The following is a 26,272-nucleotide window of genomic DNA, read 5'->3' on the forward strand; positions in this document are numbered from 1 at the left end:
TATTTATAATGAAAGATAATTTTCAGTTTTTTGGAGGAGTGCTTCACAAATTCTTTAAGGAAGCCAGCTTTTATAGTGCATTAGCAGAAGTAGTCATTGTCCAGAATTTATAATACTTACCAAAAATCTATGGGAGTCTTTTTCAGTCACCGTTAATCCCTTAGATATTACTAAATTAAAGTTTATATAATTTTAAACCAACAATGTGTACTGATAAGTTTTCTTTGTTGTTATATTTTACTGTAAGCATTTAAACATTGTATTATATATATTTCAGGGACATGGACTCTCAGGAATTCCAGGCCCTTCTCCAGGGCCAGGTGGTGGGTTATCCCCACCACCACCACCTCCACCAGCACCATCTCTGCCTGGAGGAGCTCTCCCTCCTCCTCCACCTCCTTTACCTGGAATGACTGGTATACCACCACCACCACCACCACCACCTTTGTTTGGGGCACCTGTTCCACCATTTCCCCCAGGCATTCCTCCTCCTCCAGGAGCACCACTGGATCTGCCTTATGGGATGAAGCAGAAAAAAATATATAAACCTGAGGTACCCATGAAGAGAATCAATTGGTCAAAGGTAATGCTACAACTGGAGTAGTTTTTGGCTTTGTCCATTCATAGTTGATTGTTAATATGTGAATAAGTACTGCTGCCTATGAGAATTGTATAATGCTTGAGAACATTACTGTTGACTTGCTTTCCTTTTGTGAGTTCACCATCTTATGTGTATCCTTCAGTTTATTACCCAGAGAATTGGAAATTCCACAGATAATTTGAAATTTATGTAGAAGGCAAAAGGAAAACCAAAGTGAAAATGGTGCTAGAGAATAATATATGAAATCTATCACTAAATTAAATGTAATTTCGATTCTTAATGCTGTTGTTAACTTTAAGTACTATAACATTCTCAAATATAATCTCCATTATTATTGAGCCCTTTTATCTTAGTTATTTTAGTTCTTAGAGAAAGATTTTTTTTTTAGTTTTAAATATTTAGGTAGTATGGAATAGGTGACAGTATTCATTAGTGACGTAACTATTTTTTGATATAATATATGAAAGTTCTTTTTGTCTTTTGAATGTTATGTTGCTTTATTATTATAAGAATATGTCTTTTGAAAGGCTTATTATCAAGATTGACACTGTCCCTGTTTACTAGGAACTAGTCTTCTAATGAAATTACAATTAGTCAGACCACCATTTGGGGAAATGACTTATCCAAGAACATGCTTAGAGAGAAATCTGACATTATCTACCTAGTAATTGGTTTGACCAGAATCATGCTTAAACCACTTTTTTAAGGTTAAGAATATACTTTTACTTTCTCATAAGAGTAAATGAGGTACACATGTTTTTGGAATATAGTTATTTTTTTGTTAGGTACAATCCACCAAACTATAGCATCCAGATGCTGTTGGCCCAGTTATCTCTGTGTGTAAATGAAGTGATATGTTCACTTAGCATTTGAGCATGCAGTGTAAGGGTACTTACATATCAAAGAGCATCATGCTGTACTGGAACATGTACAGTCCTAATTTTGAATTGCAGTTCACTGGTTAAGAGCAAAATTCTCTGGAACAACACTGCCTGGGTTTAATTCCCATCTTTGCCATCTACTAGTTTGGGCAGCCACTTAAACTTCCTGGGGTTCAGTTTACTCATCTTTAACATACAGATAATAGTAGGTCCTGCTTCAAAGGATTATTGCAAGAATTAGATTAGGTAATATATGCAATTCACTTAAAACAGTACCTGACACATTATAGGAGGTATGGAGGATGTCATCTATTATAATTATTACCTTCATCCTGGCCAGTAAACATGGAAATTTTTTTCACTTTTCTGAATTTTAGTTTCCTCATTTTTAAAAATCCAAGAGCAGAACACAATGTATGTGAGTTAGGGTAGGGATTTACTAAATTATTTTTTAGGTGCTTTCCAGTAGAAGATTTTTTTAATGTAATTTGCTATATGCCTTATTGCTATTGTGTATTTTTCTGTACACGCAAAGAATTCTGTGACTTCCCCAATGAATATTTACTTAAAAAGTGTTATTTTAATGGATCCTAAAATTGATTCAGTAGATAGATGAATAAAGGAACCTTGGTGAAATTGAATTCTTTGAAAAATTAAAAATGAAGTAATAATTTAGAAACTTATCTTTGTTATTTTTGTTTCAGATTGAGCCCAAAGAATTATCTGAGAACTGTTTCTGGTTAAAAGTTAAGGAGGACAAGTTTGAAAATCCAGATCTCTTTGCAAAATTGGCACTGAACTTTGCTACCCAGATAAAAGGTACATTTTATTTTTTAAAGTACAAATTTCTTATTCTGATATATTGAATTCAGTGCTTTGCAAAAAATTTCTAGTAATGTATACATATATAATTTTTCCACACTGGACAAACATAAATAGATTAACTTATTAAGTAGATTTTACCAAGTAACTAAAGAAGAATAGCTGCTTTTCCTTTTAAACTTAATTTGCATAAATGTTATCCATCTGAAAATATTGGTTTATTTTTTTTGTTTAATATGTAAGTTATATCCCTCTATTATAATACAATCGTTTCTACTGAGAAGCAGAGGAGATAAAGTTGTCAATTCACCATGTAAGAGAAAATAATGTAACAAAAGGCTAATGGCACAGAAGTTTTCATGAAATTGGTATAAGATTGGTGCCATAGTGCATAAATAGTCTTTCCTCTTACACTTGTATTACTTATCAATTTGTTTTCTTAGGAAGTTTTATAGTTTTTTCCTACAAGCATATTTTCTACAATCTGTATTTTCAAAATCTGGTACCTACTGAGTATATTTTACTGATTTGATAATGGAGTGCTTTATTATTAGATCTTTATCCTCTTGTGAGTTTCACACATAATTTTGTTACTATATAGATAACTTCTCAATCTCATAATCATTGGTATTTTAACTATTAGTTTACTAATTATTGCAAAATTGATAGTTCAGGTAAAGTTAGGATTTTTTCAGTTTGAATGAGTATTCACAACAAGAAATTGATACATTCCATATGCCCATGCACTTGGAGTCGGCAGCTTTACCATTCACTTGTATGATTTGTCACATCATTTCCTATAATGTGAATTTTGGAAGATTAAGAGAGAGAAAGCGACAGAGAAAGAGAGAGGTGAAAATTATTCCTTTTCAGCCCTTCTATATCTTGCACACTGGAGGTGCTTTTGCTGTATTTGTTGTTGCATGTAGATTGAAGTTCACACACGCACACATACACACACACACACATCAGAGGTAATTAGAAGAAATCTGACATTTTTAAAAAATCCTGGAATTACTTCTTTTCCTTATTTGCTACAGTAACCTTCACATTTAAAGGGTTTTTCAGTGACTCCAGAGCTATTATTTACTATAAATGTTTTTGTAAGTTAAAAAGGTAAAATGCTTATATCAAAGTAGCCATATAGCAAAAAAAAAAAAGATGCATGATAAACTTTATCCCAGACTTACAGCTTTTTCTCCAGAGAAAAACAATGTAAAAATGTTACTAATTTCTCACATTCCTTCTAGAAATAGTCTGTGCTTCTAGAAGCATTTGTGTATTTATCATTTTTGGCTTCTTGCTGTTTTTACTTTACATACTTGGATGTTATTCCATAGTAGCTTATGTTCGTCTACTGTGTTACTTTTTCATACTGGATAGAATTCTGTGGTATGGACTTATCCTAATTTATTTAACCAGTCTAAATAATGGATATTTAGATTAGTTCTGGTCTCTTCTGCTATTGCCAGCAATGTTGTCATGAACGTGTAATCTGTATGTAACTTTGTACACATAAGTCTATCTGTAGGACAAATTCTAGAAGTGAAATCCCTGGATGAAATGCTGTGTACTTTTATAATTTTGATACATATTACCAAATTGCATTCCAAAGAGTTCATGTCTATAGTGGCACCTAAAATATAAGTATCTGTTTCCCTGCAACTTTTGTCCATCTCAGAGGTAAATCATCTATGTTATCATTTTCACTTCACAAATTCAGAGTGAAGTTGAGAAGCTTTTCTTCCATTTGAAGACACTTTTAATTTACTTTTCTGTGAACTTCTCCCTCTAGTTCTTTGCTTATTTTATATTGAGCAGTTGCTTTTTTACTTATTGATCTATTTGTATTGAGTCCCAGAAGAATCAAAGGTGTCATGAAATTGTAGAGTTATTCTGGGCCTTAGAAGTGATTAAGCCCAGACTCTATTTTACAAATGAAGAAAATGACAGTTGAGACATAGAGGTAAGTGTAAAATCCATTAGAGAGTTTCTAAAGGTAGTGTGGTATAGTGGAAAAGGCCAGAGATGGAGTCACAAGTTTTTGCATTCCAGCTATACTACTTGTAACCTCTGAGACTGAATTTTCTCATCTATAAAATGAGTAGACTAATGTTTATCTAGTAGTGTTGTGAGAATTAAGTAAGGTTATATATTTAAAGCACCCAGCACAGTACTTAGTATAGTAGGCACTTAACACATATTAATTTCCTTTCCCTTTCATTTAACATGATGCTGTCTGTGTATGTGTGTTTTCCTTTAGTTGTTGATACTTAATACAGGTGTTAATTCAGTAAGAGAATTTCCTGGTCTTCTGAGCAGGACTTTGTAGAGCCAATCAGTTATAATAGAAGCAATTCTTACTGCAGCTGCTAAACCCTAATAAAAATTATATAAAAGTTCTCATCTCCTCAATGATGAAAGCACCACATTCCCATTATTCTTAGCTCTCATTCTCTGAATTTTATGTGTGATACTACTATTTCTACTTTTCCTAAGTTTTAATATTTGAGTATAAATCTGGTCAGGGGCACCTTTCAGTAATCTTACTTTTACTAAGATTTATTTTCTGAAGGGACATTTAAAGGAATAATTAAGCATAGTAGCATATTCCAGACATAAATAATGTAGCCAAAATAAAATTTACTGAGACAATACTCTCATTTATTTTAATAACACTTAGTAACTATTGATTGATCTTACTATAACAGCTGAAATTCCTGGTCACTTGCAGTGCCTTGATTCATAATTTGGCCAACAGGTGGCAGGATCAGTAAGAAATCAGGAGGCTCTGGCTCCAGTGAACTCCAAATACACTACTCTGGCTCTCCTAGCTCCAGGGATCCACTTTCTTTCCCATTTTGCTTTTGTTTGCTACTCAGCTGCATTCTGGAAGGAGAAACACACTCATTGTTTCTAAGACTTATTTCTGAAGCTCTTAGACCCGGTGTTCTAAAACCTCTGAGAATGTTCTCCTGTTGCAAGGAAATCATGGAGAGCTCATGTCTCCATTCTCCCTAAATACATTGAAAGCATTACTAGTCTGTGTTAAGAAAATGTTTAACCTAGGAGTTCCAAGTGCTTCAGACTGCTAAATAGAAAGAAATTTTTAAATGTCTCTGATTCCTGGGGTGCCTGGGTGGTTTAGTCGGTTGAGTGTCTGACTCTTGATTTCAGCTCAGGTCATAATCTCACAGTTTATGAGTTTGAGCCCAGCATCAGGCTCTGTGCTGACAGCACAGAACCTGCTTGGGATCCTCTCTGCCTGTCTCTTTACCCCTCCCCTGCTCACACTCTCTTTCTCAAAATAAAATAAATATACTTAAAAACAATACCTCTAATTCCTATAATATTTAAATGTGTAAATAATATGTGGGAGTACCATCAAATTATATTTTCTAGTTGAATTACTTAGAGTTATAGAGAAAACAAACAATTTTTAATTTTTTATTAATAAACCAAATTATTTCTAATTTAGGAGAGAATGGATGTCTCATTTCATTTAATTTTTGTTTATAGAGTACTGACTATATGCAAGTTACTATATTCAGTGGGAGAGAGAGAAATGAATAAGGTCTTGTTTTCTGCACCAAGGAACTTACCATCTAGTGAGGGAGAGAGAGAGAGGTACACTACATTTAGTCAAGTTGTATTTCATGTTAGCATAGATATTTTTTTAATAGGAGCCCAGGATGGAAATATAGTTCCTTTTGAGTAGGGCAAATGGAGATCCCACATGTGGTATAATTTGAGCTGGGCCTTGATATTTAAGTAGAATTTCAAAAGAGAAAGAAGGAAAGGAGACATTCTAGTCAGAGAACACTATTAGAAAAGTTTGGAGGTGGGGTGAGGTGCATACAGGGTGGGGTGTGTATTGGGTTAGGTACAGCTGTTGAAAGCACAGCCTTTTGAGTTGGGACTTGAAGGTGAAACTGGTAAAGGGAACTTTATACTGAGGAAATGGGGTTTTGTTTTTTAAGCTTTAGGGACCCAATAATTTAATAATTGACTATTGAGCAGACCTTTGGCAGACATCTAGAGGATGGGAATTCACAGATATGTGATAGAGCATTGACTGTGAATAAACCACCAGTAGTTTGGGCAAGACATGATGATATCCTGATCAGTAGGAATTCTTACTCTTAATCTCTGAGGTCTTCTAGTTCCCAAATTCTGTGTTCCCATGATTATAATATGTAGGTTCTTATAAGCATTAATGATGGTGTATGACAAAAAATACCTCAAAATGCTCTCTGGTTAAATGAAAGAAAAATATGTATGTATTAGATGCAGCTGCAAAAGACCCTGTTAGTAATTTTGAATATATATTACATATGTTACTGTTAGAATTTGTATATGGGTTCTAGTTTAGTATTCAATTTGCTGGTATTTGGGACCACATTCCTATCAAAGCTATAGAAATAGTATCATTTTCCTTAAAAATCTATAGTAATTACAGTTAAGAGTGATACTATATAAGAGTTAAAGTAATGAAGGTTAATATTAACTAAACTTAATAATAAGAAATGTAGGTTATAACTGCTAATTCTAATTAGAATTTCTAAAGTTCTCTAAAGGCTTCAGGAAGAATAAAGTTTATGTGGAAGTTGTTTGGTTTTAATGTTGCTTGGAGGAAATATGATAAATAAACATAAAAGGTTAATGAAATTTAGCTTCTTCAATAATATATTCCTGTAGTATAATTTAGTTTTAATAATAACAGAAAATCGAGGTGTTATAATTATTTCAAATGCATATAAATGTCATTTTGAGATATTGGGCATAGCTTCAAAATTATGGTGGAACTGAATTTGAAGATGTATTTATGTAAAAGCACTTTTCCTCTAGGATCATATTTTAAATTGTGTTTCTTAGTCATTGAATCAGCTGGCTCCTTTTGAATATACCCACCCTTATTTGTTGTTTAATACAGTCTTCTATATTTAGTGTAGTAATGAAAAAAAAACATGAGAGTGGTAAAATCTAATTCATGTCTGTCTTTATAATATAGAAATTCTTGGAATTGGCTTGAAAATAATGAGATGTCAGTCCCAGAGTGCCTGCTCCCTATAAAATAGTGCTAAAGTGTGCTGAGAGACCTGGTGTCCTCACAAACAATCTGTCATCTTAATGACACAATATGCATGCTCTGTAGTACAAGCTTTAATACACATGGAAACAAACCAAGAAGGCTTAATTCTTTCAGGCAGCCAACTAAACACCATATATACCTGTATATAATTTAACTTATGATGATACACACATTCATTTCTGATTAGCATGTTACAGCATCAAACAATTACCTCTGTTATGTAGAAGAGGAAACAAGGAATTTGTGAGCCAGTGATGCATGACATTAATTATAAGAGTTGCTAACTGTAGAGAGAAACTGAGACCATGTGTCTTCATCTTGCTAAAGGAGTAGGCGTCAAAATGGCTTATCTTTATATATTGATGATGATGTGGTCATTGTGCTACTTCTACCACTAATACCATCACTACTAATAATACTAATAGCACACTTATTAAGCATTTACTATGTCCCAACAACTGCATAAGCATTTTATTTATTTATTTATTTATTTATTTATTTATTTAATATATGAAATTTATTGTCAAATTGGTTTCCATAAACACCCAGTGCTCATCCCAAAAGGTGCCCTCCTCAATATCCATCACCCACTCTCCCCTCCCTCCCACCCCCCATCAACCCTCAGTTTGTTCTCAGTTTTTAACAGTCTCTGCATAAGCATTTTAAATCCATATCTCATTTAATCCTCACATCAACCCTGGATGCTATTATTATTGTTTTATAGGTAGAGAAACTGAGACTATGGGAGATTTAATTATATGTCTTTTTTACATAGCTAGTAAGTGTCAAAGCTGAAGTTTGAACCCAGGTTTATTCTTAATCGATTTCTTATTTTGTAACCATGGCTTTGATTTTTTTTTTATTTTTAAAAAAAATTAATTCCAGTATAGTTAACATACAGTGTTATATTAGTTTCCGATGTACCATATAGTAGTTCAACGTTTTCTATACATTACTGAATGTACTCTTAATCCCCATCACCTGTTTCAACCATTCCCCCACCCACCTTCCCTCTGATAACCATCAGTTCTCTACATTTAAGAGTCCTAACAATGGCTTTTAATGGCTTTTATGCTATTTGTACATGTTGTTGCATAGTTTACTGATCCTTTCTTAATGCTATAGTTTCACATACACTGTATTATCTTGTGAAGTGTGTAATCCTATTATCCTGGTACTGAAGTCAGTTCTTTAGAACTTAAACCAAAGTCAGAAAGTTGTACGCTCATGGAAGGGAATAAAGTTATTTTTTTCTAAGATTTTTTAAGGTATTTTCTGTGTAGAATCTATCAATTGTAAAGCATTGGTATGACTTGAGGCTGTCTCTTCTCATAATGAATTTAGTAATGTGGTCTTCATGTCATTATGCATTTGGTAAGGATTTTCATGGAGCTTCTTTGAGGTTAACTTCATAACATTATAAACACTGTGTTATTTTAATATGACACTTTTTAGCCATGAGTTAGTGAGACTCTCTCCCCATTTCAGTAATTTTTGCAGATAAGTATTGTATTGATTAGGCACAATAACAGGTATTAAGTTGATAGCATTTACAATTCACACAGATACTCATTGACATTTACAATTATTGTTCTAGCTAAATTTGTTTTATTTTGAAAAAAAAATAAAGGTTTATTTTGCCAAATGGAAATTATTTATAATAAATTCCAGTGGAAAATTTTAACACAGCTATATAAAACAGCAAAGGGGTATGTTTTATTCCAGTTGTATATTGATGGCACTTAATGAATTTCCAGCCTATATCTTGCATGATATAAGAAGTATGAAAAAGATTTCTCTGACTTAAGAAATATATTTAATTTAGAGAAATTCAAATATGGTAGCTTTTCTGAGGCATTATATATAAGTAATCTCTTTAGTCAGTTAGTCCTTGTCAGTGAGAGTAAATTTAATTCTTTCTTTTAAATTTTTTGAACGTTTACTTGTTTTTTAGAGAGAGAGAGAGAGAGAGCGAGCATGAGTAGGGAATGGACAGAGAGAGAGAAGGAAACACAAAATCGAAAACAGGCTCTAGGCTCTGAGCTGTCAGTACAGAGTCTGACACAGGGCTCGAACTGAGATCATGCTCTGAGCTGAAGTCGGACGCTTAACTGACTGAGCCACCCAGGTACACCTAATTCTTGCTTTTTAATAGGTTATTCAGTGATATATGGTTGTTACTAAGTTTTCCCTAGTTTTAAACTTTCCTTTTTATAATTTTATTATTATTATTTTTTTATTTATATCAATTTCATCTTTTGTTTTTTAATTATTTTTTCCAGCTTTATTGTGATATAATTGACATAATATTGTATACATTTAGGGTGTACACTTTAATGATTTGATACATGTATATATTGCAAAAGGATTGATTGAGTGAGCTAAATTTTGTTATTAGGTGCTTTCCAAATACTGATACTGTATGGAAGATGACTCAAGAAATCCAAGATTATAGCGTAAACATATCAGTTTCATTTTAACACATGCCTCTAGGAAGACAATTGCACTTGAAAACACGTTCACATTTTTGTGTATGACTATCATGTTAAAATAACTTTAACTTCTTATTTTATTTTTGTGGATAATGTTAGTTACCTATAGCTACATAACAAATTACCTGAAGATTGAGCAGCTTGAAAGAGCACACATTTATTTTCTCAGTTTCAGGAATCTTGGCAGAGCTCAGCTTTGTCTTCTGCCTCAAGGTCCCTCACAAGGAAGCATATAATGTTGTCAGATTATGGTCTAATACAAAGGCTTGAGTGGGGAATAATCATTCTTAAGCTCACCCATATGATTTTGGGAAGCATTCATTTTCTTTGGGGCTACTGGACTGAGGGCCTCCAGTTTTCTTTGCTGGCTGTCGTCCAGAAGCTGCCCTCAGTTCGTTGCCTCAGAGACCTCTCAGTAGTGCTATTCATAAAAGGCAGTTTGCTTCATTAAAGCGTAAACACCAGGAAGGAGTGAAGAGCAAATGAAAACAGAATGGAACTCAGTCTTTTGTAGCCTAATTTCATCATTACTCGAGGGCATGAATACCAGGGGGCAGGTTGCATTTGGGAACCATTTAAGAAGATGCCTACCACGTGAATATATACAATTTTATTTCCCAGCCATTACAGGTTCTATAACATCTCTCTCCTTGATGACTTCAACAGAATTCTAACTGGTTTTTGCATTCAGTCTTATTTCCTTGTGATCAGTTATCTACAGTCTAGTCAGAATTGTCTTTCTAAAGTGTAAATTATTATTGCACTCCCATGCTTGGAAATTTTCACTAACTAATAACTAATATTTCACTAACTAATAACAAATTATTGTCTTCAAGGGGACATCTAAACTCTTCCTCATGTGTTTCAAGGTCATTTGCCTCTCTATTTAACTGCCTAATTTACTTACTTGCCTAAATTGTCCTTAGACTGAACTCTTTTGTTCCTGGAACAGAGACAGTTACAAGACTTTGCAACTTCTTTCTGAACACACTTTCATCAGTTCATCATTTGGTGTCTATTTAGATGACATTTCCATCATAATGCAGTCTTCACAATATATTATAATCTTACTCACTTGTGTCCCTCATCAGACACTGAACTTCTTGGAGGCAGAGAGAAGTATTTACATTTAATTTACTGTTGTTTCCCAGCATGAACTACAGCTTCTGGCAAATGTAAGTGTGCATGGAACACACTAATGAATTACAGTTTCATAATGCCAAGGCAAATAAAATATGGGTCTAAATCCAAATGTCTGCACATAGTAGGAAATGTGTATATTTAATGATTCATTTGGTCTGTGTGCGTGTATGTGTGTGTGTGTGTGTGTGTGTGTGTGCGCACATATATCTTATGACTGATTAAATACCAGATATCTACATAATTCAGTCTGGCTTTGGTAGTTTGTTAATTTGCCCAGTTTAGTTGTGATGATTTAGTAATTCTCTGTATTTAGCTGTGTGTGTGTGTGTGTGTGTGTGTGTGTGTGTGTATGGCTATATACTTATATATATATAAATTTGATTTATATATTATGTAAACATATAAAATTATATAAAATATATTTATTAACTTCATTTATGTGTTTATATTTTATATATAAATTCTGCTATATATATTATATTAATATATAAAGCTATACCAATATATATTTGTGTATGTAAATTCTACAGATGTTAAAATTTTCAACTGTGAAAGGTAGGGTTTTTTCACTAGTGGCCTATTGTTTATTTAGGCAATAAAGTTGTATAATTTATGGTTGGTCCACTTTAAATAGAACTTCAGTGTACATAAGTAAATGTCTAATTCCTGATTTGTTTTTGACCTTAAGGAATCCATGTAATCCCTTAGTATCTCTATGTAAAGAACTTTAAAATAAGATAATGATCAGGAAATAGAAGGACCATCAAAAGGAATTCTGTGAGAATGAAGATAAATACACATAAGAGACTCACAACAAAATTGACAATTTTAACAATTAGAAGTGTTAATGTTTGTGGTACACTTACTATATGCCCGCTACTCTGTTAAATGTTCTACATGGATTATTTCATTTTTTATAATGTTTATTTATTTTGAGAGAGAGAGAGAGAGAGAAAGAGAGAGAGAGAGAGAGAGAGAGAGAGAGAAAGCTGAGCAAGTATGAGTGGGGGAGGAGCAGAGAGAGAGGGAGAGAGAGAATCCCAGTCAGTCTCTGCGCTATCAGTGTAGAGCCCAACATGGGGCTTGATCTCACAAACCACAAGATCAGGACCTGAGTTGAAATCAAGAGTCTGACACTTAACTGACTAAACCACCCAGATGCCCCTTATTTAAGTTTTTTTTTAGTCCTATGATATAGATGCCATTTCTGTAGCCATTTTGCAAATGAGCAAAGTTGAGCTGGAAACCAACTTTAAGCAGGATGGTTCCACAGCCCACATGCTTCACCACTTTGCTATACTTGCTGTATGAGCAAAGACATGGAAATAGGATCCATTAAAACAAGGATGAATCCATAGCCCATGCTTATAAATACTACTACATTTCTCTGCAGTGTGACTGTACCGATGAAAGCTCTATGATAAAAAAAAAATCTCTGTTTAAGATCCAGTCATCTGTTCCACAGATAAGGATAGACTGTTCATGTATGATCATGCCCTTGAAGTACCTTATTCTTGCCTACCCAATGCTACCTACCTAGCTTATAGTGTTAATATATGTCTATTAATTGGGCCAAGTAAAAATATACTCATGAAGTGACAGAACTGAATGATTTAATTTGCCCACTAAAAAAAAGTTATGTACAGTGTATTGCAAAGCATATATCCCAATATAAAGCCAATCTAGAAAGAGTGAACTTATGTTGGAGTTGCTATCCATCCTTGGCTAAGTTTTCCATATATATGTGGTCTGCCTTTGGTTTATCTTTGGCCAAATATTAATACTAGTCTGATTTTTCCCTACCTCTTCAGGACCATTTCCTTATGCTTTCTGTTACCTGTTAATGCTGGCTTCAGGATCACATTTGTTAATTGAAATTAATTTTATAGGAATCTAAACAAGCTATGTGATACGTTTACATGGCAAAGATAACTATTGTTGATTATTAATATTCCTTCCATTTGAATGGTTTACTGAGATTCAACTGTGTCTGACTTCATGTGATAAGAGTAGACTGATAACATGCTCCTGGCAATGTGTTAGCATCTGATTTCTTTTAATAGAAGAATAGCATCTGATTTCTAGCATATGATTGCTTTTAATAGAAGGCAATAAAAGTAACTGCTCTGTGACATGTGGTGCTACTAGGATATTTGTAATTTTCTTTGAAAGGAGAAGCTGGTATGATTAGGTTCCTTTTGTTCCATTAATAGTAATACTAAAGATGCTATCACTTCCCTCCTAGGTTTTACTTACTATTTGTTCTTTTAGTGCAAATAAAATTGCATTCTTGTTAATTACTGGCATTTTTATTCTATTTCACATGCTTTTTTTTCAATGATGACAATTTAAGTATTTTAATAATTTATTATATTATCAAAGGTTAGTTATCTGCATGATGGACCAGAATATGGTTCTAGGAATGCCTGGGTGGCTCAGTTGGTTTAGAGTCCTATTCTTGATTTTGGCTCAGGCCATGATCTCATGGTTCGTGAGATCGAGCCTTGTATCGGGCTCTGCACTGACAGTGCATAGACTGCTTGGGGCTTTCTCTCTCCCTCTCTCTCTGCCCCTCCCCTTCTCTCTCTCATGATAAATAAATAAACATTTTTAAAGAAGAATAGGGTTCTAAAATTCTCATTTTTTAGACATTCAATTTATTAATATTATTACTTGACATTGCACAGAGTTGGTACACAACTAAGGTAACCAACACAGTAAGATTTGGACACATGAACTTGGTGTAGTGTTCTAAGCAATTTAAACATTTGGTCATAGGTAGATCTATATGTTGACAAAGGTAATTGTAAGCTATTTTAAACAGCCTTTTCTGTGACAGATATGAACTTGGTAGTATTTGCTTTCTGCAGTAGCAGTGCCTGAGAACATTTCCATACTATAGAGCTCTTAAATTGTTTAATATAGAAAAATTTGGGGGCCACCTGGGTGGCTCAGTCAATTAAGCATCTGACTCTTGATTTCAGCTCAGGTCATGGTCTCTAGGTTGTGAGATCAAGCCCGGTGTCAGGCTCCCTGAACCTGGAAGCTGCTTAAGATTCTCTCTCTCTCGCTCTCTCTCTCTCTTTTTGCTTCTCTCTCTCTCTCCATATGTATATGACTTTTAAAAGTTCTTTTACAATTTATTACCTCATAAGATCAGGATATAACAATATATCATTAATATAAATATATATAACAATATATGTAACAATATATCATTAGTGTGTGTGTATATATATGTGTGTGTATATATATATATATATATATATATATATATATATACAACACAGTCTTAATTTTGCTATTTTTCAGGGACATAACTGAATATATTTTAGCTAAGCTTTATGGAGAGAGATAGGCAATTTTACAAAGCCTTTTCTTCATTATCCTAATATTATGGTATCTTTTTTGCTTTGTGACAGTGATGAGTCTACATTTCTTCATACCTTCAGAGACATTGAGGCAATTATTATCAGTTCTCTTAGATTTAATCATGTTTTTCAAAATACCATGATCAGTTTTCTTGGTGGGCAGATTATATTTGTGCCTCAGCATTTATATATTACATAATATTTTCTTGAGAATTATTACCAATAAATAAGTTTAATTAGATTAGACCTTGTTAGGATCTAATCAATTAGTAGTCTTAAGAGTTTCCTCTGATTTTTATGTATAAGTGTCTATAAATGGGTAATCTTTTTTTTTAATAATTTAGTTTTTATGTGATATATGTAGCAGCTCTTAGTTATTTGCTTTAATAGATTGGAATGAAAGTGGGGTCCCTGGGTGGCTCAGTTGGTTGAGCATCCGACTTCGGCTCAGGTCATGATCTCGTGGTTTGGGGGTTCGAGCCCCGCATCGGGCTCTGTGCTGACAGCTCAGAGCCTGGAACCTGCTTCAGATTCTGTGTCTCCCTCTCTCTCTGCACCCCACCCCCACACTCACACTCTGTCTCTCTGTCCTTCAAAAATAAATAAATATTTAAAAAGTTAAAAAGATTGGAATGAAAGTATAAATGTTCTGGAGGTATATGTGGAAGGTAAAGGCAATTAAATGTTTTTGTAGTAGTCTTTTTCTTGTGTGTCAGTAACTTTAGCTTAGGCCTATTTGTGTCCTCTTGGACTAGAGGTAAGCAAAAGAAAGAGTGAGAACAATACTCATATGATCATATATCTACTAGGGCTTATTAAAGGTTTTTCAAAGATAATCTTAAACTTTTGTTGGCAGAGAAAAAATGGGCTCTTGGCCTTTGGGAAACATGCTTTCTCATGCCTTAAGTTTCCCCTGGGCTATACATTGCAGAAAATCCTGTATCCGTTATTGAATTCTTTCATAGTCATAAGAAATACAGCGGATTTGCACTGTTTTGGGTGTTATTTTAAATTGCTAACACTCTCTTTGTAGATTGTTTTAATTCCCTCATCTTCTTTTTTTTTTTTTTTTCTTGTAGCAACAGCAGTATTGTTGGTAAGAGTCCAACAAACAGCCTAGGATTAATGTGGTTAGAGTTGCAATATATGGAGTTACATATACATATATGTAAAATTAACTCATTCATGAGCTGTTGCTAAATTCAATTTGTGCTGTGAGCATTCTGTTCGCTGGTTACTGAAAGTAGTTTGCATCTTTTAGCCACTAAGAAGTTGACAACCAGGAACATATAAATGACATGGAAATACCGTGTTTACATAAGAGATATAGAGGCAGAAAATAGTTGACTTATAAAGCATTCGTTATATACTGCACATTCTTTTTTTACATATATTACATATAGTAAATTATTTAATCCTCATGAAAGAAAACATATGAGATAATGTGACTATCTCCAATTCTGTAGATGAGACAGTTGAGTCATGGAGAGCTTAAGTGACTTGCCTAAAGGTCACCAGGATAGTAGATAGCAAAGTGAGTTTGAACCCAGTGGTCTTAATTATTATGCAAATTGCCAAGCTCCAGTTCATTTACATGATGCCAGTTATGTAGCCTGTTATATAGGTTCCTTTTATATATTTATTAAGTATATATGATAGAAACTGCAGTTCCATTCTATTGGCCTGATACATGCCCAGGCAGGTCTGCAGTTTATCCTGGAAGCCAGAATGGGTGTGGCAGCAAGGAAGAGAGTTAGTCTGGTTCAGTGATATATGCTGGATGTGGGAAAATTTCTCTATTATCTACATTTCTCTCTGAGTTGCTTCTGAATCTGAACAATATTATTCATTAGGCATTTCAGTATACTTATTTTAGAACTAAATCTTGAAGGTGACATTTGCAATTTAGAATTCCAAGGTAATTTCCAAAAATCTGATAGGGAGTGACTGTATATAGCAGTTGCAGGCATGAAAGCATGCTTCTTTGAATGAATCAATATGTCAACTTACCAACATACATTTTTTTATACTGTTTCAAATAGATTGTTTTTAAAAAGCCATTGAAAACATATAAACCATTTAAAAGGTTGTGAAAAAGTTAATTTTATAACAATTTTAGTCAAATTGACATCATATTATGTATAAAAACTTTAGTTTTTATGTGAAAAGTGCTTGGTCATTTTTAAGAATCATTCTATTTAATGCCCATCAGTACTGGCTCACTAGGATGCTCGATGTTCATAGGCATTCCTTTCACATTGTCTTCACTTTAGAATTTTGAATTAAAGTCAGATGAGAGGTTTTACATAAAATAATTTTAATTTGAATCATCAAAAGATACATGGTGACATTAAGATGTGCATTTGCAGCATATAAATAGTTGCACATTATGAATAATTAAGTCTATCAGTACTCACCTATAGTCAGGCTGTTTTGAGTATTTTTGAACAAATTTTAGGTTGAAAACTGCCATTAAGGAAATTCACTTGGGAAGTAAGCAACTTTCCATATAGAAAGTAAGAATTGCTAGGACATTGGAATTTGTGGAATGGCTGCTTATGGAACATCCGTAGCTTATTTTATCATATTAAAATTCATCATTGTGATCTTTGGAGAAGAAATGAAAATATTCCCTGCTTTATTATTTATATTATATATATATATATATATATATATATATATATATATATAATAAAATGCTAAACATAATGAATGGATGTATTAATAATGCCTTAGCTCTTAAGGGTGTATACCCTGAAATTTATAGAATTAAAGCAACCTATTTCTGTTGTGATATAGAGGTGGGCACCTGGGGCAGATGTAATATTACACAGCTCTTTGCCATTTAAAATAAACAATATATTGATGCACTAATACCTTAGTAAATGCACCAGCTATGAGTTAAATGAATCATCTAATAGGCTTAATATAACAATATGCTAACCGCTGTACAGAGTTTGCTGCTTGTGGACAATACATTTCCCAAGAGATATTCAGTGCTAATCTCTGTTACTAAACAGTGATTGAAGAGTTTTTTGGGGACTAAATTTTAATGAAAGATGAAATATATTTTTATAAACCTTGTAGAAAATATAAGTCTAAATTAATTGCGACTAAACTTTAAAAAATAGACCTCCTTCTGCCTGTTTCCTTCAGACATGCATATCTCCCTTCTCTCAGTGGACCTGTATACCTGCATAACGAACATAGTGACAAATTTACCTTTCACAAGTCTTGGATCAACTGATGCTTGGGTATTGGGGGCTGCATTTCAATGTATAGGTATTAATAAGTAACAATGGCCTACATAGAGAATAATTTATCATAGAAATGAGTTAACAGCATTATTCTAGCAATTCTTCTGAGCTGCCATTGAGGCTTTCGTCCTTGTTTTATTTGCCCATGCAACAAATATGTATTGAATTTCTATAATATGCTATATACACTACTAGTTTTCATAGAATGCTTATTGCTACATTAGGCCTGTGACCCACAGAATGAGTAACTTAATTCTCCATGGTGGAAAGGGATTTTGTTGTTTTGCTATGATGGCATTCCTGTATTTCTACACTTTAGGGCCTGCTTGCTTACTTAGAGTCAAGATAATGATTTCTTCTACTACCTTCAAGAATTTCTTAGGATCCAAATTATCTTTTGTTGTTGTTTAGACACATATAAACTGTTGTGTGGTAACAGAACCACTCTATGCAGTGACAGGGACAGTATTTTCCAGTGACCTTCTGCATAGTTGTTTCCCTATTTTTATCTGAGTCTTCTCATCGCTTCCTTAAACTCAATATAATAAAAAAAAAAAGTTCCAGTGGACTTTGGGGTTGATCTGTATTTTGAAGTTTGGAAATGGGAGTGGAGAACACAGCAATTAGAGTATCCATCAAAGGAAAATTAAGTTTGTAATAAATATTGTTAGGGGTGGCATAATATGCTCGCCACTTAACTAGGTATTTGCTTTATAGAATTAGTAATTGGAGTTTTTTTGAGGGGACTGCTTATATTTTCTCAGAAATGTATTTTTTTATTGTCAAGAATTATATAGTAAGCAATCTTTAAAGAAACTATGAGTCCCTTCACAGTAATCAGTAAATTTATTTTTCAGTATATGAAACACACTTATATTCACAAATATATATAAAGCACCTATTCTATGCTAGATGCTAGTCTTGATCTTGTGGGGATTTATCCGTAATTAAGGCAGATGTTATCTTGACTCTCTTAGAACTTACAGTCTAACACAAAACACAATAATAAACCTGTAATTAATATGAATTTCAGATAGTGTGAACTATTCTAAAGGAGACAAAATACAGTGATATGATAGGGAATTACTTAGGTGTAAGATTAAATGTGATGACTAAGGAAAGTAATTTTTAAAGCATATGAATTGGGGAATTTAAAATCCATATCTGCAGAAGTCAAGAGGACTTACTGATGGGTTGAATACAGGGGATAAGAAAAACATAAAGAATCAGCAATCATCTTTAGGTTTGGGGCTTTGCCAAATAAAGTGCTATCCAGTCTCCTAGCCATCAAATCAGAAAAGGATAAGGGCAATAGTAATGACAGAAAAAGGTCAGAGGATCAAAACAAAGTGATAATCAAGATAAAACCATCTTTGTATGTACTATGCTAATATCTCTAAAAATAGGGGATACAGTGTAGCTTGGATTAGTTCAGTGTTGATGCATGGAAATTAAATGTATTGCTTTAGCATTAACCTTTGCTTCAACTCTCAGGGTTTGTGCCTCTTTTGATTTGACTGTAAAGATGATTTTACTTTTTCCCTCTGTGTTTAACAATTTGGTCAAATGAATATTGTACCTCTAAATGTTCCTTTTGATTTACTCTAGGCTGAGGTTACATTGTGTGCTAGGTATGAATTACTGTGATCTAAGAGATATCTTTACATTTTTGTATGCCTGAGGGGCACCGAAAGTATACTGCTAAAAACCCCCTCGAGTTCAGAAAGAAACGTAGGTCATTTCTTTTGAATCTTCTAAATGTCCTGAAGTAGCATATTCCACAATCCTCTTTCCAAAGATAAATAATACCCTCTATCCAGGAAATTTTTAAAGGTTATACATTATCTTGTTCTTGGAGTTAAGAGTAAATTTGGCATTTATTAATAATTGGTGAAGTGCCAAAATTGGTAAAGTGTCAAAATTATATGTATGTGAAAAAATGTTCTTGTAAATTTTGAAGTATTCTTATTGTGGCTTTATTATTGTTTATGGTAGATACCAAAGGGCCCTCTCACTCATTTTTAGGTGCTCCATGCTTATGCAGGCATTTCTCTGATAACTTAGTCTTATAGAATAAGTGGATTTAAGTAAAGAAACTGTGACTATTGATTATTTCCTCATCTTTTATAGCCCAGAAAACTTAGCACCAAATCTGATTCTTTGGTGGGTTGATTGAGCTCTCCAACTGTATCCATGACCATTGCTATATATTGTAATATTTTACTTCATTTCAGTTTAGCAGACAGAGAGAGGGATTTTAGCACCAGTATAGCAACTTCATTTGTGAAAACATTGGAGAGTTGTATTCAAGAACGTAAACTAACTTCTTTGTATGATAATCTTTTTGAACAGCACTCTAGTACTTGTGGAAAAGTAACCTGCATCTAAGATAGCTGAGTTTATTTGCTGAACTCCAAAAAAAGTTATTTTGGAGGGTTTCTGGAAGGTATATAAGAAAGTTTCAAAGCAACTATTTTAGGTAACTGGTCTCTGTTCTCTTTCCAATATTTGTGTATCACTTGATATATTCAATTAGTAATATACAAAAGGAATCCTATAATTCTAGTAGTTGTGGTTTTTTTGGCTTCTAGAAATGGTGTCATACTGGAGATTTTAAAACATGCATAGTCATGTGTATACACATGTGTACACATGTGTATATGTATGTGGAAGGGTAACCCAACATATTTTAATACCTTATAAGTTGTACACACAAATACATCCTTAAATTTATGTGTTTATTTGTTATTTATTTTTAATTTTTTAGTGTTTATTTTTGAGAGGAAGAGTGGGGGGAGGGAGGGAGATGCGCGGCACACACGCGCACACACACACACACACACACACACACACACGGAACAGGAACAGGGGAGGAGCAGAGAGAGGGGGGAGACACAGAATGTGAAACAGGCTCCAGGAACTGAGTTGTTAGCACAGAGCCCAACACGGGGCTCAAACCCAGGAGCAGGGAGATCATAACCTGAGCCAAAGCCGAACCCTTAACCAACTGAGCCAACCAGACACCCCTAATTTATGTGTTTTTTTAAATCTTATTTATTTATTATTTATTTTGAGAGACAGAGAGTCAGAGAACACAGAGGAGAGGGGCAGAATCCCAAGCTAAGAATCCCAAGTTGAGAGTGCAGAGCCCAACATGGGGCTTGATCTTAAAAACTGTGAGATCATGACCTGAACCAAAATTAAGAGTCAGATACTTAGCTGACTGAGCCACCCAGGCATCCCATATGTGTTTCTTTCAAGTTTATTTATTCATTTTGAGAGAGAGAGAGCACAAGCAGGAGAGGAGCAGAGAGAGAGAGAGAGAGAATCCCAAACATGCTCTGCACTGCCAACATGGAACCCAATGCGGGGCTTGAACTCACAAACCGTGAGGTTATGACCTGAGTTGAAATCAAGAGTCTGATGCTTAACTGACTGAGCCACCCAAGTGCCTCTAACCTCAAATTTATATAAATTGTCTATATTTCTGCATAAAATATCAGTCACTCATGCATGCTCTAGACTAAAGTGGATTCTGATCTCAGTAATTCTTCCCTCTGGAACTTTAACAAAAAGCAAAGGACAGGCTCAACCTAGAGAATGGAGAAAGCTAAGTAGTAGAAAAAAATTATTTGTACCAGGCTTGAAAGATCCCAATCTATTCCAAAGAAGCTCTTTCTTAGGAGCATGGTACAGAAGGGCCAGGATTTCAATTATTGTTGTTCACTGTGCAATGGTGCCCTGCTGAGAGTCTGACTAAGGGCTGTAGTTTGGTACCGGCTCTGTTCACTAAGCTGTGTACCCACAAGTGTACATCCAACCAGAAAGACTGCCCTTCTGTAATTTGCACATTACCATCCTAGTCTCTGGAGACAACCCAGGCATGTCATGCAATAGGCAGCTACACTGTATATGACTCTAGAGGTCTTCACTCCTCATGTCCCCCTTAGAAGTGTTTTTCTGCAGCACTTTCTGCTCTCTACTGTTTCTTTTTTTCCACTGTCCACCTCTCATTTGTTAGCAGGAAGCTAATTCCACTAAGGATGTTTTGTTATTTCTCTTTGTTAGAATGAGGCAAATGTTACCCTGGAGAGTTATATCTGCCATAATCATTATGTCAATATCAGTGGAATCTGGAATATGTCCCAGCATTTTATCTTTTTTCAGAACCCCTTGCTTCAAAATGCAGCGTCTTTATTTGTAATTTATATACCTTCTGACCTCAGGGTGAATGATTATAGTCTTGTACATTAAAAAGAAAATCTAATTTAAATAAACTCACAAATGGAAGCTGAGAAAGAAATGATAATAATAATAATAATTGTTCACAGTTACGTAGCATTTACTCTGTGGTGAGCATTGTTATAGTTGTTTTATGTGCATTAACTCTTTATATCTTTTCAATAACACTTTGAGGTTACTACTATTAGTCATATTTTATATATGGGGAAAATAAGGCACAGATAAGTTACATAACTTGCCCAAGTTAACATAGATAATAAACTGGGGAATGATGATTCAAACCAAGGCATTCTGTTTCATGGCCTTTTTTACTATGCTATAATTTATGAGTTTGCTGATTGCTTTGATAATGTTTCCCTTTAACATTTCATCAAGCTCTGCAATAAATCACCACTTATTTTTTCTTGCTATTCACTGGGGATAAAGTAGCATCATATCAGTAGCTATAAGAGGTTTTCTGTTTAATCACTGTAGTGCTTTTAGAAGTTAGTACATTATAAAAAGCTTTATTTGTATAATGAATGCCTGGAAGAACCAGCTTATTTTGTATATGTGAATACATATATAACCAACAGTTTGTTTTCTCTGTCTCTAAGCTAGTGGAGTGGTATAAACGTCAGTGTACCTAAAGCGCCGTTACCGTGCCTTAACTTGTAAGTGTGTCTTGAGAAAGAAGACTTATTCCAAGATACTAGAATACAGCAAGGAAGTAATGAAAACCCTGGTCTGTAATATCTTTTCAGAGTTGCCTTCACTGTCTTTTCCTCTGGAATATATATTTGCATCTCCAGGTGTCTAACCACATTAAGATCCAAACCTTAACTAAATTTTCTTAATTCCTGAGGTTTGCAATAGTAATTGAAAGTTCATAGGTAAATTTCACTAGTATAGGGGCGTATTCTTGATGTGCATACTGCTAGACAACTATTTATCTTTAAATGTTAATAAGATGATTATAGGGGAGACGGATCCATTTGGACCTCATAAACAAGAAAGTCTACGGATGATGGTATTTCGACTGGTTAGTTGGCATTAAACCTCAATAGAACTGTGAAAAGGTGATTGGATAAAGAACAGTGATAACAAACATAAAAAAAACATATAGTAGACAAGGATCTATACTTTATTTTTAACACAAGCCATGTTATCTGTCATATTCCTTTTGATACTTTGCTACTTGCTCCTGATTTAAAGTATCCTGGGAAGGAGATTTAGACCAGAACCTTTCTGACAAAATTCAGATAATGGATGAAATTTTATAACAGTAAGCATGTTATATCTCAGACTACCATGTTTCTTTTTCTTTAGGGTATGGGCATGGTCCAGAACAATCTGCCCTTCCTCTTTCTGCCACTTCTCCAACTAATAGTTTTCTGTTCCTTTTATTTAAGGGTTTATTAGTGTTTTTGTGTTATTAGGCAATCTGGTTTTGCTTTGCATTTTATATATTCATTGTAATACATGTGTGATGGTCATCTGGCTACAGCTTAGGGAATGGGATTGAGTTAGTGATATGACTACTGCATATACACAGAATTAATGAGGGAGACTTATTTGGAAGGTAGTACAAGGACAGAGCACTGGGATTTTTGCTAAATGGAGAATCAGGTCTAGAAACTCCTAGTTGAGAAGGTGTTGGGAAGAAGATCTGGAGCACAATGTTGGTTGATACAATTCAGTTAATGAACAATGTTCATGTCATGACTGGTTCCATGGTTGAATGCAAGGTGCTGTGCAGTTATTTCTGTGTTAGCTGCAACTCTGTTATGTTCTTTCTCTCTTAAGACGCATTGGAATGCAAGCAAGCTAGATTGACTTTATGATAGAGAAAACAGATGGAATCTGTTGTTTTAAGTGAATGATTTACATATCTCTATAAAGAATTTACAAAAATGAAAACTCTTTGCATTTTATTTGACATTGATGATATCACACCAATGTGTGACAAGACTCAAGACACTTGATAGGGTATTCAGTGCTAATACAGAGGGTGAAGCACCTCCTACTATATAGGTTTACTGGTAAAGGAAGGCAGTAGGCCTTCTCTGGAAAGAGTGTTGTATCTCAGGCCACCATGCTCTTGGCAGTTAGATATACTAAGATAAATAAGTTGTTTTATGTCCCTTGAGGAACTCATTATTTTTCAAAAGAGAGGTAGATACATAAAGTATCTGCTATACATAAAGTAATTACTATACCACAATGGGGTAACTGCTGTAAAGAGCTATGAAAGAATAATATTATTATTATTGAAGAATAATTAAAAATGAGTCCAGATATTTTCATAGAAAAAAACATATAACTTGAGTTATATGCAGATTTTTTCCAAAAATAGAAGGGTATTCAGGGCAGATGAATCTGCATGAACAAGGGTAGATATGACAAAACAACACGTTTGGGAGAAAGGCATAAAATATTTTCTTGCAGAATGTGGTATGAAGGACAGGGGGGAGATAACATGTGGGAGTCAACTAGTATAGGACATTTTTAGTGTGACCTGTGGTTAAACTTTAATGGATTTTTTTAATTAGGGGTTTGGAACAATATGATCAGATTGCATTTTTGAATGATCATTTTCTGTAGGAAGATGAAAGATTGATGGGAAAACATTTAGGAGGCTTTTTAATAATAGTCTAGAGATTTTAATACCTTGAACCAGGGTAGTGGCAGTGGCAATATAAAGGAGTGAGGTAAATATTTAGAAAGTGAAATTAAAATTATTAACGACCTTTAACTTGGGGAGGTGACAGACAGAGAAGAAGGGTGGAAAGAGAAGTTGAATATAATTCTCATGGGATGGATGATGGTGCTACTTAGTAAGATGGGGAAGAATGGGAAAATAAAAAAATTAGATTTCAGACCTACTGAGTTTGAGATATAAGATAGGTTAGTGGCTGTGTCCTATAGGTAGCTGTATGTGGAAAATTGGAGCTCAGAAGAATATCTGGGTTTGAAAGAGACTGTGGGACTTCATCTGCATGCATATGGGATTTAATACCATGAAAATGGATAAAATTACGTAAAGGATTGCAGACACACACACACACACACACAAAAAAAAAAAAAAAAAAAAAAAAAAAAAGAAGAAGAAGAAGAAGAGGGCCAGGATTAATCTCTGGGCAACACCAACATTTCAAGGGCCAATAGAAGAGAAGAGTCTATGAATGAAGTGCCAGCAAAAGAAGTAGCAAAATGAAGAAAATGTGCCATCATAAAAGCCAAGAGGAGAAAATATTTCAGGAAGAAATGACTGATTTGATCATATAGAATAATGCTAAGAAGTTAAATTGGATGAAGACAGCAAAAAATCTTTTAGATTTGTTTGGGAGCATGGAGAATATTTGTGGTCTGAACATAAGTATTTTCTAAGAGTTGGTATGGATGGAAGCCAGATTGGAATTCTGTGGAGTTTAGGGCTATTGGAGGTATCTGGGGTGCCAGTCACTGAGATAATACAGACAAGATATAAGGTTTGGTAGGATAAAGAATGAACTATGGATCCTGCAGAGTATAAGACTCAGCTGGAGATGTTCAGTAACTAGAAAAGCATATGGTCTGAGACCCACAAAAGCAATCTGGTCTGGAGATAAGGGTTTGGCAGGTTATTCTATAGTTGAACTGCTCTCACTGGATATTTTCAGCCACATTTTGAAATAAAATTGGGACTGATTCATTACGGAAAATTGGCAAATTTTGTTAATGTATAATTCATTATAGCTATAAACACATACCTCACAGTTTGCAAGGGAGACAATTGATGAATGAAATATGCTGACTTAGCTTTCTGTAAAGATCATTTGAATATGTTCTTATATTGGTTAAAACAGTTAATAACCGAAGAGTATGTTTTCTGAGTCTAGGATTTTAGTTAGTGAAAAAAAATTGTAAAAGTTGGGCATCCTTATAAAATCCAAACTTAAAGCAGATAGTCCTATATAAGTAATTTGCCTCGGAAAAGGAGAAAAGCTGTTTAAAACCACAGATTATTAATTTAATTGTTTCTATTGTACTTATTCTCTAGATTTCTAAGATTTCATATTAAGTTACATGCTCATGACTTCATTCACAGTGGAGTATGATGGTCAGAAATGTAGAAATGACCATTTTTGATTTAAATTATTTTTGTCATATAGTTTTTAATGCTAGTAAAGAAAATATGAAATATGATTGACCTTATTAATTTTAATTTTATACAATTTAATAAAAGTTATGTTAGCAATTTTACAGAATGAAGCCTTTATCCATTTATGCTTCTGAAAAATGACCTTGTAAAATGTAAAAATTGCTATTGTGTGATTTTTGAAAAATCATTAATGATTTGTGCTTGATACATTTAAACTCTATTGAAGGTCAAGGATTCTATTAGGGCAT

The 26,272-nt window shown here is 33.9% G+C and overlaps 1 protein-coding gene across 8 annotated transcripts in view; it reads left to right on the plus strand.

The window, feature by feature from the left end:
* The window catches only part of DIAPH2 (diaphanous related formin 2), a 971,442-nt gene that overhangs the window by 277,489 nt on the left and 667,681 nt on the right, over positions 1 to 26,272 (plus strand). For all 8 annotated transcript variants that reach the window (XM_027053564.2, XM_053201433.1, XM_053201431.1 and 5 more), the window contains 2 exons: positions 278 to 583; positions 2,187 to 2,301. In XM_027053564.2, coding sequence (XP_026909365.1) covers positions 278 to 583; positions 2,187 to 2,301 — 421 coding nt within the window. The remainder of the gene's footprint in view (positions 1 to 277; positions 584 to 2,186; positions 2,302 to 26,272) is intronic.

Source organism: Acinonyx jubatus, chromosome X (genome assembly GCF_027475565.1).
Source record: "Acinonyx jubatus isolate Ajub_Pintada_27869175 chromosome X, VMU_Ajub_asm_v1.0, whole genome shotgun sequence".
Taxonomy (NCBI): Eukaryota; Metazoa; Chordata; class Mammalia; order Carnivora; family Felidae; genus Acinonyx; species Acinonyx jubatus.